The sequence below is a fragment of the Heloderma suspectum genome, chromosome 10 (genome assembly GCF_057233095.1).
Source record: "Heloderma suspectum isolate Gila_16-S chromosome 10, 16-S_ref, whole genome shotgun sequence".
Taxonomy (NCBI): domain Eukaryota; kingdom Metazoa; phylum Chordata; class Lepidosauria; order Squamata; family Helodermatidae; genus Heloderma; species Heloderma suspectum.
Window position 1 is genome coordinate 21,666,531 of NC_139467.1, and position 16,908 is coordinate 21,683,438.

The following is a 16,908-nucleotide window of genomic DNA, read 5'->3' on the forward strand; positions in this document are numbered from 1 at the left end:
GTTAATGGTCCTAGATGGTTGGTAGATGCTTCTTCAGTGGGAGTGAATGGTTAAGAAATAGTTGGGGATCTCTTTTTAGTGTTTGAAGGGGAGAATATCAAACAGGTTCGCCACTTAGGCATTGTCAAAAAAGAGATGCATTGCCAAAATAGAGAAAACAGATTTGCATAAAATGTGCATATGCGAATGTGTGTGTGTGTGCACACGCACACACAAATGTGGAAAGAATTACTATAATTTAAATAGAAATACAACACATCTCACCATAGTGGGGAAGACTGTAACTTGTGTGCCTGCTTAGGCTGGTGTCTAGGTGCTGTTAATAGGCAACCTCAGAGCCCCTGCTGCTCTCCCTTCTTACAGTGTTTCAGCAGATCTTTAAAAAAATTCAAGTGTGTTGGGCATTTCACATCTTCTGAATAAATCTCATTTGGTACCAGCTTGAGATTCGCAACTTGTTTTTGTTTGTTTGTATATTTGTTTTTTGCTTTCTGCTGTTGATCCTTCGTTTTTGCTTACTTTTTGCTGAGTTGTTTACTGTCACTGTTATATTGTTATAGCTGAACATATTTTTGGTTATCTTCATAACTGAAAGGACTACAGATATCATTAATGAAAGCTGAAAATCATGGAAAGGTCCTGAAATAGCCCTGAGGGGGTCCACAGCCTCTCACCACCACTAGGCTATGTCTCTGCTCTGACTTCGGGCACTACTTGGTCGTCCAACTATCCAAGAAATTTTCAACCTATTTGCCATTGATGTACAGGAATTGATCTTTGATTCAGCGGAGTAATTTCTGCATGGGTAGCTGGCCCATTTTTTTCTAGGACATTTTATGCTAGGGTTGTCTCACCTCTTTCAGTCCAAGGGGTGAATTCAATTTCAGAGAAGCTCTTGGGCAGGGGGAGGGGGGTGAGTTCCAGTGGTGGGTGGGGCAAAAGGGCAGGGACAAAACACCAGCATATTTTAGCTTAAAGCTCTTACTTTCAGCAACTAAACCTTAGGAGAGGGATTTCAACCTTTTACAATGTCGAGAAACTATGCAAAAGCCAGGAAACCACTAAACAATTACGGGTCAGGGGAAAGGGGATGGAGCCATCTGCAGAATCCTGGAGGGCTGGATTGGGGCCCCAGGTGTGCTGGATTTGGTGTGCAGACCTGAGGTTCAACAGCCCTGTGCTATACACAAAACATCTTTTGACAGATGCTCATCTGACTTTTTTTTTTAATCTCCAAAGAAGGAAATACCACACCCTGTTTAGCCAAAGGTGGGCACAAGCACGCTTGTCTATGTCCTGTTGACAGAGCAATCCAGTGGTAACTATAACCTCAGCTCCTTCCTAATAACCCACAGAGCAAATGATAACTTTTGACTTTCTCTCTTTGTGTACTGCTTGGTGATTTCTCCTGAAAGGTACATTACTGCCAGCACCTCAGAACATCACAATTCTGTCCACCAATATGAAGCACTTTCTGGTATGGAACCCAGTGATCGTGCCTGGAGAAGCTGTAAAATACTCAGTTGAGTTTCAAGGGTATGCTTTCTTGAAATTTCTTTTGCATCTGGAATGTTGGTTGATTGCAGACCAATCAGGGTGAATTAATTATCTTGCTAAATATGCTGTAGGTATGATTTATGTTTTTTTAAAGGTGAATAAGGAGGAGACACATCTTAGAGGTTTATAAAATTATGCATGATGTGGAGAAAGTGGCTAGAAAGAATTTTCTTTCATAATACTAGACCCCAGTGGGGTCATCCCTTGAAGCTGAGCGGTGGGAGATTCAGAATAAACAAAAGGAAGTATTTCTTCAGACGGTGGAAAGTTGAAGTATGGAATTTGTTTCTACAAGATAATGGTGGTCACAGGGATTCTGCAAGATAATGGCCACCCACCTAGATAGCTTTGAAACAGGATTAGACAAACTCATGGAGGATAAGGGCACAATCCTATGCAGATAGTCGTCAGCCTCTGAGTTCGGAAGCCGATGACTATCCAGTGTAGGGCAGCCAGAGCACAGAGATGATCCTCACTTCCGTGCTCCGGCCGACCTGTATTTTTGGCTGGACAGGGGATTTCGCCTGTCTAGCCGGGGAGCTTCGGAGCAGGAAGCAAGGAGGCTGCGCAGCTCATAGGAAGCTGTGTAATGCAGCTTCCCCAGTTTCCCCCCTCCCTGCCCCCAGCACCACCCTCTTTTCCCCATCTCCCTGCTCCATTTCCAAGCACAGAGATGTAGGCGGTGCGGAGAGAACCATGCTGGCTACGGGAGGGCAGGGGAAGGAGCGGGGAGTGCAGTTTCTGGGAACTGAGGTTGGAGAAACCCAGAAACCAAAAAATCCTATGGCCCTCTAGACAGTGTCTAGTGGCTGTAGTATTGCTTCCTAAGACTATCAATGGCTACTAATCATGATAGCTATATACTCAGGGGCAGCCCTAGACTAGCTGCCAGCAACTACCGCCCCAGGTGAACTATGCACTCTGCACCCCCACCCCCAAACATGAAGGGCTGATCTAGGTGAGGTTTTTGGTAAACTGGGAAACATTTTGCCCCTATTTAATGCTTTTTAGGGGTATTTAAACAGGGTCCTTCATGGATCACTGCCTTGTTGTGGCGAAGGGGCTTGCATAACTCAGTGAAGCCATAAGCTATGCCGTGCAGGGCCACCCAAGACGGACAGGTCATGGCAGAGAGTTCTGACAAAATGTGGTCCATTGGAGAAGGAAATGGCAATCCACTCCAGTATTCTTGCCAAGAAAACCCCATGGAACATACAACAAGGCAAAAAGATATGATGCCAGAAGATGAGCCCTTCAGATCGGAAGGTGTCCAATATACTACTGGGGAAGAGCAGAGGGTATTTCCAAGTAGCGCCAGAAAGAGTGAAGCAGCTGGGCCAAAGCCGAAAGGACACTCAGCTGTGGATGTGTCTGGTGGTGAAAAGAAAGTCCAATGCTGTAAAGAACAATATTGTTTAGGAACCTGGAATGTCAGATCAGTGAATCAAGGTAAGCTGGAGATGGTCAAACATGAGATGGCAAGATTGAACATCGACATCTTGGGAATCAGCGAACTAAAATGGACAGGCATGGGCAAATTTAATTCAGGTGATCATCATATCTACTACTGTGGACAAGAATCCCTTAGAAGAAATGGAGTAGCACTCATAGTGAACAAAAGGGTGGGAAAAGCAGTACTGGGGTACAATCTTAAAAACGATAGAATGATCTCAGTACGAATCCAAGGCAAACCATTCAACATCACAGTAATTCAAGTCTATGTCCCAACCACTGATGCCGAAGAAGCTGAGGTTGATCGGTTCTATGAAGACCTACAACACCTTCTAGAACTAACACCAAAAAAAGATGTCCTCTTCATCATAGGGGATTGGAATGCTAAAGTAGGAAGTCAAGAAATCACCGGGATAACAGGCAGGCATGGCCTTGGTGTACAAAATGAAACAGGACAAAAGCTAATAGAGTTTTGCCAAGAGAACACGCTGATCACAGCAAACACTCTTTTCCAACAGCACAAGAGATGACTCTACACATGGACATCATCAGATGGTCAATATCGAAATCAGATTGATTATGTCCTTTGCAGCCAAAGATGGAGAAGCTCTATACAGTCACTAAAAACAAGACCTGGAGCTGACTGTGGCTCAGATCATGAGCTGCTTCTTGCAAAATTTCGGCTTAAATTGAAGAACGTAGGGAAAGCCACTAAACCATTCAGGTATGACCTAAATCATATCCCTTATGAATATACAGTGGAGGTGAGGAATAGATTTCAGGGATTAGACCTGATAGACAGAGTGCTGAGGAACTATGGACGGAGGTCTGTAACATTGTTCAGGAGGCAGCAACTCAATCCATCCCAAAGAAAAAGAAATGCAAGAAAGTCAAGTGGCTGTCTGATGAGGCTTTACAAGTAGCTGAGGAAAGAAGGGAAGCGAAAAGCAAGGGAGAAAGGGGAAGATATATACAACTGAATGCAGAGTTCCAGAGAATAGCAAGGAGAGACAAGAAGGCCTTCTTAAATGAACAATGCAAAGAAATCGAGGAAAACAACAGAATGGGAAAGACTAGAGATCTCTTCAAGAAAATGGGAGATCTCAAGGGAACGTTTTGTGCAAAGTCGCACATGCTAAAGGACAAAGAAGGCAGGGACCTAACAGAAGCAGATGAGATTACGAAGAGGTGGAAAGAATACACAGAAGAACTATACAGGAAAGATCTGAATGTCCCTGATAGCCATGATAGTGCGGTCACTGAACTTGAGCCAGACATCCTAGAGAGTGAAGTCAAATGGGCCTTAGGAAGCATTAGTAACAACAAAGCTAGCAGAGATGACAGTATTCCAGCTGAGCTATTTAAAATCCTAAAAGATGATGCTGTTAAAGTGCTGCACTCAATATGCCAACAAATTTGGAACACTCAACAGTGGCCGTAAGACTGGAAAAGGTCAGTTTACATTCCAATTCTAAAGAAGGGCAATGCCAAAGAGTGTTCAAACTACCACACAATTGCGCTCATTTCACATGCTAGCAAGGTGATGCTCAAAATCCTACAAGCTAGGCTTCAGCAGTATGTGAACCGAGAACTACCAGTAGTACAAGCTGGGTTTCAAAGAGGCAGAGGAACGAGAGATCAAATCGCCAACATTCGCTGGATCATGGAGAAAGCAAGAGAATTCCAGAAAAACGTCTATTTCTGCTTCATTGATTACGCTAAAGCCTTTGATTGTGTGGATCACAACAAACTGTGGCAAATGCTGAAAGTGATGGGAGTACCAGACCACCTTATCTGTCTCCTGAGAAACCTGTACGATGGTCAAGAAGCAACAGTAAGAACCGGACATGGAACAACCGATTGGTTCAAAATTGGGAAAGGAGTACGACAAGGCTGCATATTGTCGCCCTGCTTATTTAACTTATATGCAGAGCACATCATGAGAAACGCCGGGTTGGATGAATCACAGGTCGGAATTAAGATTGCCGGGAGAATTATCCACAACCTCTGATATGCAGATGATACCACCCTAATGGCAGAAAGTGAAGAGGATCTAAAGAGCCTCTTGTTGAGGGTGAAAGAGGAGAGTGCAAAAGCTGGTTGAAACTCAACATTAAAAAAACGAAGATCATGGCATCTGGCCCCATCACGTCTTGGCATATAGAAGGGGAAGAAATGGAAGCAGTGACAGATTTTATTTTCTTGGGCTCCAAGATCACCACAGACAGTGACTGTAGCCATGAAATTAAAAGACGCTTGCTCCTTGGGGGGAAAGCTATGGCAAACCTAGACAGCAGAGTAAGAAGCAGAGACATCACCTTACCGACAAAGGTCTGTCTAATCAAAGCTATGGTTTTCCCAGTAGTAATGTATGGCTGTGAGAGCTGGACTATAAGGAAGGCTGTGCGCCGAAGAATTGATGCTTTCGAACTGTGGTGCTGGAGAAGACTCTTACGAGTCCCCTGGACTGCAAGGAGGTCAAATCAGTCCATCCTAAAGGAAATCAACCCTGACTGCTCCTTGGAAGGACAGATACTGAAGCTGAAGCTCAAATATTTTGGCCACCTAATGCGAAGAGAAAACTCTCTGGAAAAGACCCTGATGCTGGGAAGGACTGAAGGCAAAAGGAGAAGGGGACGGCAGAGGATGAGATGGCTAGATAGCATCACCGATGCAATGAATATGAACTTGAGCACGCTCCGGGAGAGAGCGCAGGACAGGAAGGCCTGGCATACTATGGTCCATGGGGTCACAAAGAGTCGGACACAACTGAACGACTGAACAACAACAAACAGGGTCATAATTATTTGGTTTTTCCACCTCCTGTCCAACCAACGTTTCTGAGATCAGATAAAATAGAGATACAAAATTTTGCTTTGTATTTTTAAGAATTTGTATTTCCCCCCCTCGAATTGGGTGCCTCCCCCACCTTAACTTGGAGCCGTAGGCCTATATGGTCGGGCTACCCCTGTACATTTTGCCTTCTCTAGGATCAGAGGCAGCATGCCACTGAATGCCAGTTCCTGGGGAACAACAGCAAGAGGGGACTATTGCCTTCATGTGCCGCTTTGCCTGTGGGTTTCCCAGAATCCTTTGGTCAGCTAATGTTGGGAACAGGATGCTGGAGTAGACAGGCCTTCGGTCTGATCCAGCAGGGCTCTCCTTATGTCCACAGCCGATGCAAGCTGTTGACTAGCTGTCAGTGTACCTGTGTGTGTGTAGAGAAGGGCTTATCCTGCTCACTAGGCTGAGCACCTTCAAAATTTCCCCATGGGTTGGGACACAGAGTAGGCTTGGTCTACACGCACAGCAGAATGAAGTGGTAAGATCCTGAGGTGATAAAGTGTACTGCCTCACTCCATACTTCAGGTGAAGCATACTTCTTTTGAATATTTTCCATCTTTAAAAAATAAATAGAATAGAAATGATAATTCAGTAATTGACAGTGGCTAGTCTGGCCATAAGCCATAGGTGGGAGAGAGTTCATAGAATCATAGGGTTGGAAGGGGCCTACAAGACCATCAAGTCCAACCCCTGCTCAGTGCAGGAAGCCTGATTCCCAGGTGGTCTCCCATCCAAGTACTAACCAGGGCTGACCCTGCTTGGCTTCCGAGATCAGACGAGATCGGGCTCAGTTCAGTTAATCCAACGACTGATGAATGGTGTATGAGGGTTTGGTATATGGCCTCGATGATTAAATTAACTAATATGGTCAGAGAGGGACAATCAGCAAATAACTTTTTTATAGAAAAATGGAGTCTCTTTATTTTATATTGGGACAAAAGAGGACAGGATTCAGTACAACCTTATTTAGTTAGGGGCAATTTAACTGGTATGAGTTCGATTAAGTCTGTAACTCTTCTTTGGTATCATTTGCATTTATGAATTAATGTAAGATGAAATGTTTTCCTTGGTTTATCTACTGGGAGTTCCCTCTGTAATAGCAAAATAAGAAGAAATAATAAGAAAAAAGAAATACATTCAGCACATAAAAAGCCAGTGTGGTGCAGTGGTGAGAGTGTTGGACTGGGAGCTGGGAGATCCGGGTTCTAGTCCCTACTCAGCCATCGAAGCTCACTGGGTGACTTTGGGCCAGTCACAGACTCTCAGCCCAACCCACCTCAAAGGGTGGTTGTTGTGAGGATAAAATGGAGAGGAGGGAGAGGATAATGTAAGCCGCCTTGGGTCCCTTGCAAGAGGAAAAAAGGGCGGGATATAAATGGAATAAATAAATGAATGAATGAATGAATGACACATCAAGAATAGAGGTTCTAGCCCAGTTCCCTACATGTTGTTCGAGCTTTCTACTTGGAGGGAGCTTTTAATGTAGGGTAGCATTTAAAAATTTTCCATTTGCAGTCTAGAGTGATACAGTATTTTCTGTCACCTCATATACATTGCTGCTGCATTCTGCTGCATATGTAGACTAGGCCATAACAGTTGAGTGGTATTATAACACATATAGCCCATGTGAGAAGGTGGGAGGGAACCCTGTGCCCTGCCAGCCTTTTCTGCTTTGGGGCTTAATCATGTTGTAACATACAAGAATAGGTGTTGCTAGCAAATACTGTATAGATATTGCGCCAGTGTCTGGGATGGGGGATTCACGGTATAGTGTGCAAGTGGAGGCTGGTGGCTCCAATTTCAGTGGGGCTCTGGGTTTCAGTCTGAACCAGTCAGAACACTAAAGGAGCTACCCAAGGTGCTGAACCCATTTTGGGGATAGGGTTTGGCACCTTGGATAGCTCCTTTAGAGCTCTAACTAGTTCTGACTGTAACCCAGAGTGGATTCACAGCCCACTGAAATTGAAGCCACCAGACTCCACCCTAAGCGCAATTATGCCATTTTGCTCTACATCTTGTATAACTAAGGGCCCAATCCTATGCATGTTTAGACAGGAAAAAAAGTCCCACAACTCCCAGCTTTCCCCAGACAGCCATGCTGGCTGGGGAATCCTAGGAGTTGTAGAACTTTTTTCCTGTCTAAGCATTTGTTCGTTTGTTTGTTTGTTTTATTTAAAATGTTTCTTGGCCACCTTTCAGGGCAGAAGCCCTCCCAAGGCGGCTTACATGCATGGGATTGTGCCCTAAATTGTATAAGGAATGCATGTGTTATATCCAGTGTTAGTCCTACTTAGAGTAGACCCATATAAATAAATGGGGCGTAAGTTAGACCAACACCAGATACAATGTTGGGAAAGCACAATTAGAACATCACCACCAACAGTAGAAAGTTGTTAGGAAGGAAATGGTTCTGTGAGAATGGGGACCCATCATCCTCTGAGCTGGGCACAAACACAATTGGCAAACTCATCCATTAGGGGAGGCAGAGGTCCACTTCAGACAGCAGAATCTGGGGTACCAAAAGGGCAGCAAATTCTCAGTTATAGCGTGTATTATATTTTTACCACCATGGGGGCTGCCATTTGAATTTTGAATTCAAAATTTTGAATTGAATTTTTGAATTTTGAATTCAAAATTCATTTGAATTTTCCCCTTCAGGCATCAAAATGTCACGGGGCATCTCTGCATATAGACCACGTGTGGCCACAGCCAGACAACAAGCTTCTGTTCATTGTGGGACAATATGCTGAAGAATTGTGTGGATAGTTACTGAAATAAAACAAAAGATCAGGGAAAAATTAGGCAAATTTGGAAAAAATGGTATGACCATGCATATCCACATAGGCTTAGGTTAGGTGGGCAGACTTCAAGCTTCAGACTTTACTTGCCCCGGCCCACCTAGAACACCTAGATCCACAACTGGAGCCAGGTACAAAGGAAATGATTGGAGCCAGATTCAAAATGGTGGCTCAGGAAGTGGAGTCCACTATCTGTTACACCCTTTGAGTCAAATCATGAGATGACCTCCACACAGAAGTACAAATCTACATCTGAGTTACTTGAGACCAGATATTCTAACAACCCAACTTAGGAAGGGGGTGAACCCTTTTGTTGCTATTATTACACAATTCAGAGTCAGAAACCCTTGTTGATCGATTATTGCAAATCATCCAGTGATCTACCAGTACATCCTTATCTACTTCCGCCCACCACTGGGCCTACGGCCTGCCCTCTTTTCTTCGAGGACCATTCTAGCTGGTATGTCTTATTATATGTGGAGGCATTCAAGATGAAGCTGGACAGCCATCTGCCAGAGATGCTTTGACTTAGATTCCTGCATTGAGCAGGAGATTGGATTCGATGGTCTTATAGGCCCCTTCCAACCCTACTATTCTATGATTCTACATATGTAAGAGCCCATTATCAGAGCAGGTAGGCAGTCTAATTTACTCTGAGTTGCAGTAAACACCACACCACTGCAAATGCAAAGCAGACACACAACACACCAGGGAAGGGGGTTGATCAGGAACTGGCCCTTGATTTTTTGAGGCAAAGTGTTCAAGGATCAACATTTTCTGCAGAGAAGACTACATTGTACTCTTTCCCCTAAATCTGCCGTTCATTTTCCTCAGGGAATACGAGAGAGACTACGCCAATGACAGCTGGATTCCCATTGGAGAATGTATAGGCATTAGTGTTACTCAGTGTGACATCTCAGAAGATGTTTCTGCCACCGTGCCATACAATCTACGTGTTAGGGCAGTTCTGGGGACCCAGGCCTCGCGCTGGGTCACTCTCGATAGGCTCTTCAATCGTATCACAAGTAAGTGTGTTCATTCACGTTCCCCCCTGTGTTGGACAAATGACACTTTGAACTCTCCACCAACCACTGTCCTGATGAGCCTGTTCTTCGGTCTAGCAGCTGCCAAGATCCCAAAACTCTGTCAGGGCCCACCAACGCTGACCCTTGCCTTGCCTTTCCCCTTCCTGTAGGCAAAGTTATGAGCTGTTACTTTAAATGTACCACAGTGCCCTGGAGCACCCAACATAGCGTCACTCCAGAACACTGTGTGAAATTTTAAAATGGCAGCTTGAGGCTTTCTACCACTGCTGCCAAGTGAGCTCATGGCTGGTGGTAGGCCATCAATAGCATTTTACTGAAGGCCCCACCAAACCTGGAACCAGTCCTGACTGAGGTAAATCTGTGTCTTGGATGTACCACTTCAGACTGCACAGGTTGGGGTTGACATGATTGATGGTGGCGCATTCCTCCCACTGCTTAATGGTAGAACTGGATGTAATGGGGCCGGCCTCTTCCTGTGGGAGAATTTCAGCAGGTGCATTTCTCTCCAACTGCCTTCAGTTAAGACAGAACTTACCAGAGCTTAGGCCTACACCTTTTTTTAGTGCCATGGCTCAGCCCTTCACAAAATAATAACAATAATGATAATATTTGGAGTGGTTTGGAGCATGAGTAAAGTGTGTTTCCCATACCCACTGAATCTCACCCTACACACATAAGGAGAAGGGATCCAAATTCAGAGAATGCGACTTCCAGACAAAGTTGCTTTCAAAATCTGCCATTTGCTGCATCTGCTTTCCATCGTGTTTTTTAGACAACTGTCAGAAGACGCCAAATCCATGTCCACAATTTAGGATGATCAGATGCAAAGGAGGGCCAGGTTTTTGTACTTTTAATAGTGATATAGAGGAGGGAAGTTCCACAGATATAGCTTGTCCAATGTTGGCAGGATGAAAAGCTGTGCCTGCTGAATGCAATCCATAAAGTCACAGGATGTTCATCCCATACTGAACGTGGCAATCCCAGATGTGAGGCAGTTTGTGACACAGAAAACGTGGTAGAGATAATATGCAGGAAGTTCTTTCTCTAAAATGAAGTGCTTTGCATGTCGTTTTCTCACAAACATCAGGCCATTGATATTTTAATCCGTCATATGGCCATTGTTTTGAATGCAAAGGCCACCCTGACACAGAAATTCATTCTGTCCTAGAGCTACCTATGTTATAACTCTTGTTCCCTCTGTTTTTGGTGTTCAAGCTGTGAGTGCCATCTCATTGTTTATGTAGCCAAAACAGTGCCACCTACGCACAAAAGGGAGGTGTCAACAGGCTTTGCAGAACTCCAAAGTTTGCAAAAGAACAATCTTCAGGGTAAAAAAAATCTAGGGGGAGCCCCAAAACACTCTGATGAGGAATGAATGTGCTCACTGGGCACAAAATGCCGACTGAATGTTGTGGAATGGCATGGCATGGCAAATAGAATGGAGTTTCTGGAATCCTGAACAGCAGCACTCCACACCATTTTAACACTTTGCTAGTAATGCCAATTGCCTCCACGCGCCATGGAACATGTAGCTTGCTCATTGCATTTGCATGGTGTAGTCTCCCTTCTAGAATAGACAGAACTGTTCTGTCCTTCCCTTAGCCCCAACTATAACTGGTAGGTACTATTAGTGTAGAAGAAGCCTGTAGGCAAAAAATTATATTGCTACAAGAAGCATTTCAAGTCTATGCAAGATTGCTTAATACTTGGCTCTGGTAATGGAATCCAATTTCTACTCCACCTTAGCCCTGAGGAGTTTCTACTAGAAAAAACAAGAATGGATCATGAGAAATACAGGACAAAGGCAAGACTGTGCCCCAGAAATGTGACCCAGGCTGTGCATCCTCAGAAATTCACCACCATTGAACAGGAAGTTCCCTGGGAGAAGGCAGGTTGATCTTTTCCAGGGTTTAGATCTTGCATCTGATGAAGTGGACTTGAGGTGCCACAAGACCCTTTGTTGCTCTTTTCCTGGGATGTTCCTGGGCTGAGACCTGGAAGCCATCCATCTATGTGAACTGCCTAGTAAATGGTGGCCTTGCAATGGTCCCACCGGGTTTATGGATGGGAGCAGACCAGTCCAGGCTGAAGCTTTTATGCATCTTGATTATGAGATGCAGAGGTCTTGGTCTGGTGGAGCAAGAAGGGATGTTTTCTACCTGCTCCAAATAATTGGCATGGGATGAAATTGCTACCTGGAGAACACTTCCATCAGGAGGAATTGGGCAACCTGCAAGAAAGGGAATTGGAATGTCACTGCCACATCACAGCCAAAGCCAGAGTTTCAGTCTGAGGGACTAAGCTAGGAAGTCAAGAGCAGAGACAGAAGAGTACTGAAGACACTATAGAAGCATTGGAGTGAATTCTTGCTTGGAAAAGAGGCTGTAGTTGACCCAGAAGTATTCATAACCAGCAGATAGTATTTGCTACAGGTTTTAAGGGGTCATCAGGAAAGATGGCTTCACTGGCTTCTTCTTCCCTGAGTAGGCTGCCCTGTTCCTCACCATTGCCCATTTGCTTGCTCCCTTCCTCTAGGCTCAATCTACGCCACTCCCCAGAGAGAGAGGACAAGGAGGACGAGCAGCAGGGCCTGGTTGCCTCCGGGGCTTTGTAGTGGCTCTTCTGCTAGGGAATGGGCCTGAGCAGGTGCCCAAAGATGCCACCTCCTGACACCAGCCCTCCAAGCAGGGAGCAAAGAGGACCAACACAGAGGTGGAGGGAGCACTAGGTGAAGGGCTACTTACTGGGGTAATTTATAGGGTGACCATTTCTGAATTGCCAAAAAAGAGGATGAAAGAGGACAGTGGTTTGCATAAGTTTTGCATATGGTAATTTATAGGTATATATGCAAATTTAGAAATAACCATTATAATTTCAGTAGAAAAACAGCACATCTCACCATACTGTTGAAGACTGTGACCAGGTGATCTGTGAACCTGCTCAGGCTGGTGTCCAGGTGCAAATTGTTGATGGACAACAGTTCTTATGGCTCATTATCTTTAGACTGGAATTGGACTTGTCAACCATTCAAGTAGAGGATACATTGACAATAAAGCATAGTCCTCTGGCAGCCCTTCAAACAGAGGACTGTCCTCTGTAAAAGAGGACACCTGCCCACCCTAGTTCGCCATAGTGATAGAAAAAGGTTAGAGACACACGTAATTGCTATCCTTATTGGCTCTCCTGGTCTAAAATGGAAAATGGTGTCTGCTCTGACTCCCCGTAAAACATATATAGGGCTGTTACCATAGAGATGCCAAGGGATATAGCAGCCCCACTGTGACCATAGAGAAATATTGGCCAATGGAGGCTTTTAGTTTTTTTCTGGGAATTCCTGCTGCATCTGACTTTTCCTGTCTCTCTGTAACGGACAAGCCACGGAGGTTTCAGGAAACAATTGCATGTGTAGCAACCAGCAAGATGACGATGATAATGGTTTTGTTCTTGTTTTTATAACATAACTGTATCATGTCTGCTTTAACTTGTACCCTGACATGAGAGTCCTGTTACTGAATAGTTGACTAAAGGAAATGCATACATAAAATTTAAAAAAGGTCCCTGGTTTGAGATTAGCCAGGCCTGATCATGCATTAACTGACATTAGGCCTGATGGTGGTTAATGGTGCACTAATGATGGTGCATTAACAACTGTGGTGTTCTCTAGATACATTGAATTACAACTCCCATCACCCCCAGCCAGCATGGCCAATGGTCATGCTGGCTGTGGACAATGGGCCTGTACTCCAACACATCTGGAGAGCACCAGGTTGAGAAGGCTAGTTTATAGTAATAAGAACATCTTCCTAGTTTAAAAGTATTTCAACAGCTACAAAACTATATGACAAAATTCTAATTTAAAAGTGATACTAATCCATTACAACACAAAAGAGTAGGAAGTTAAAATACACATAAACAACATACAGATTTGCAGATCATCACTAAAACAGACTTAAATGAAGCCTGTTGTCTTTGGGTAAGATAAGGTGGAATATGCATTTTAAAAATACATAAATAAATGTTCTGTGCCCCTTTTTAAAAACCTGTATGCCTGGGCTCAGGTGGACCATCACAATCTGATACCCTCCAGATGTTTTGTACTACAGTTCCCAGGATTCCTGCCTATTGGCTATGCTGGCTGGGGCTGATGGGTATTGAAGTCCAAAACATCAGGAGGCAACCAGGTCAGGGAAGCCTGTCTTAGATAATAAACTCCATAGGTAGGGACCACAAATGAGAAACCCAAACTCACTGAACTCACATTTTGGATAGTGGGAACTCTAAAGTGGCGGGGGAGGGTGTGTGGAAATTACACATCAGCAAAAAAGAGAAAATGCATCATCAAGAAAGAGGACACGGATTTGTATAACATTTGTATATGCAAATATAGATTCAAATTTAGAAATAATTACTCTCTTTTAAATAGATAATACCTTGGATAGCTCCTTTAGAGTTCTGACTGAAACCTAGGGTGGATTCAGCACCCCCTGACATCAGAGCCATCAGCCTTCACTGGGTTCTTTAAGTTTAAACTGGACTTGAACTGGGCAGCCCTTCGTATTTTATTTATTTATTTCATTTTTAATTCGCCCCATAACCAGTGCTCAAACAGAGGATGCCTTCAAATAGAGGAGTGTCCTCCGCAAAGTAGGACACACGGCCACCATTTTTAGACCAAGCTAGATGAAAAGTTGGAGATCCATGACCAGTCCTTATTTTTATTTTTTAAGCAGCTGGCGGGGGAGGCAAATTGGATCAGGACCACAGCACTGGGGGAGGCAAAAGAGGGTATGAGAGGCTGTAGGGCCCATACCACCAGATGCCCATCTGGCCTTCTTCCAAGCTACTGGGTGGATCTGCCCTGGGTAAGCTTTGGAGGATTCTTGGTCTATTATGCCAGACATGAATCCTTCTTTTCCTGAGCTGGCAAGTGAAATTTATGTACGGTCACATTATGGAGATTATTTGTGTGGGTTTTTTTCACAGCATCCCTCATTCCACCTATGTTGACTGTCACAGCTGATGGATATCATTTGCTCGTGGAGCTAGAGCGTCTAGGGCCTGCCTTTGAATTCTGGGTATTTTACTGGAGGAAGGACCAAGAGCTCAAGGTATGTTCTGGTTTTGTGTCTGGACTGGGAATGCAGGATTGGATAGACAGAAAGGGAGAAAAGTACTTTTACTTGACAAGGTCTAAAGCTTAGGCCATCCTGAAGCACTGACAAAAACTCTGAACCTTAGTATTATTACAGGGTGACACAGCAAATGATTCATGACGGGATTTCATCCTTATCCTTCCTTACTCAGTTTTTCCTGCTATAGACTGTTGTCTGATGAAGTATAGGATCACTTTGATTCCTGCCTGGCACAATACAAATATCCTGCTTGGGGCCAAAATATTTGAAGGTTCACCTTTTCCTACATGAGTCTGCCTTCCTGGGATGTCAGAGGAATCCGACTTGCGGATGCCTCAGCAGACCGGCTTTTTCTGAGTCACACAGATTCTTCTGACTTGCAGACAAGGTTTTCACTTGCGGGGTGGGATTTGTGCTAATAAGCATTAATGCTAATTAGGGATGCCAAGGACACCCGACTGGGTCCAGGAGTCCGTCGCCCCCCTGCCCGCAACCACCAGACTGTGCCCGCTGAGACCTTGCCCTCGCTCGCCCCCACTCGCGCCCCAGACTCACCCTGGGCCCGTCCGGCCAGCGTCTACCATTTTGCTGCCTCTTTTTTTCATGAAAAAGGGGAGCTTAAAAATGTGCATATTTAAATATGCTCAGTTGGGCGCCGGGAAAGCTTAATACGGAGAGCCAGTGTGGTGTAGCAGCTAGAGTGTTGGACTGGGAGCCGGGAGATCTTGGCTCTAGTCCCCAATCGGCCATGGAAGCTCCCTGGGTGACTTTGGGCCAGTCACAGACTCTCAGCCCAGCCTACCTCACAGGGTTGTTGTGAGGATAAAATGGGGAGGAGAATAATGTCAGACACCTTGGGTTCCTTGCAAGAGGAAAAAAGGCGGGATATAAATTAAATAATATGCACAATATTAGAGGCATATTGTCTCTAATATTGTGCATATTAAGCTTTCCAGACCCCAAACTGCGCATATTTAAATATGTCCATTTTTTAAGCTCCCTTTTTTCATTTTAAAAAGCAGCAAAACGGTGGGCCCTCGCCAGACGGGCCCAGGGTGAGTGCGGGTGATTCGCTGAGCTTGTGAGGGCTCAAGCGCAGGTCCAAGGGAGTGAGTGCTAATTAGTGCTAATGTGATTTAGCACAAGTAAAACATAATTCTGGTTAAAAAAAAAAGTTGGCCAATGAGCAGACACAAGAACGAGAAGTATCTGACAACCTGCGAAACATACATTGAACAGATTTAACAAAATCCATATGTTCCTACCTCCCACTGCCATCATTATACAAGGTTGCACTTCATATCCCATTGCAATTGGTTGGGAAGTGGGACAGAGCTTTTCCAGCTGCAGCACTCAGGACTTTTTCCAGGGTTTGAGAGGACCCTGGGCAGAGAGTCGTCTGATGCCCCTCCTCCATGAGGAGGCCACTTCTGCCATTGCTACGGCAGCTCACCAAGTGGTGCCGTGGGGCTGGGCTAAGCCACCCTTTCTTAATTTCCCACAAGGCCCGAGAACAATGTTAAGCCAAGGGCATTGTGGGGAATGGAAACCTTGGCTAGTTCCAGCTGCCTGGCTCTAGTCAGAATGCTGGGGCGGGAAAAATAAAATTAAGAAGGGACAAGTAGTTGAAGCACTGGCAGCTGCCCAAGGATGCCTTCCAGGTAGTGGCCTTGGTCCCACCAGCAGCCAGGTTTTGGAACTGCCAACCCCATGAGGCCCAAATAGCAGCCACTCTTTATTGGTGTTCCAATGTACTGCCCAAACCTTTCTGTTATGCTGTCCTTTTGGTTTGGTTTAGTCTTTTCTTCCCTTCTGTGATTTTTAATATCTGGTTGCTGGTTTTTGTTTGATTCTTTGTTTTGTTTGTTTTATTGATTGTTTATTTTATTTTTTTTGTGGTGTCTGTGAGCTTCCTGGGGGGTGGAGGGCTCCATAAGGGCCCAAAAGGTGGGATATAAATATTTAAATAAATACCATTAAATTCCTTGACAAGATCTGAGTCAAGGACTAGAATGAAACACCGTGTGTGTGTGTGTGTGTGTGTGTATCTCTATGAGTTGGGTCATTTAAACTATGACC

The 16,908-nt window shown here is 44.6% G+C and overlaps 1 protein-coding gene across 1 annotated transcript in view; it reads left to right on the top strand.

The window, feature by feature from the left end:
• IL20RB (interleukin 20 receptor subunit beta) overlaps window positions 1-16,908 on the top strand; it is a 41,170-nt gene that overhangs the window by 14,118 nt on the left and 10,144 nt on the right. Inside the window, exons 2-4 of the mRNA XM_084815484.1 lie at window positions 1,416-1,536; window positions 9,486-9,676; window positions 14,681-14,805. Of these exons, the coding sequence (XP_084671610.1) occupies window positions 1,416-1,536; window positions 9,486-9,676; window positions 14,681-14,805 (437 nt within the window). The remainder of the gene's footprint in view (window positions 1-1,415; window positions 1,537-9,485; window positions 9,677-14,680; window positions 14,806-16,908) is intronic.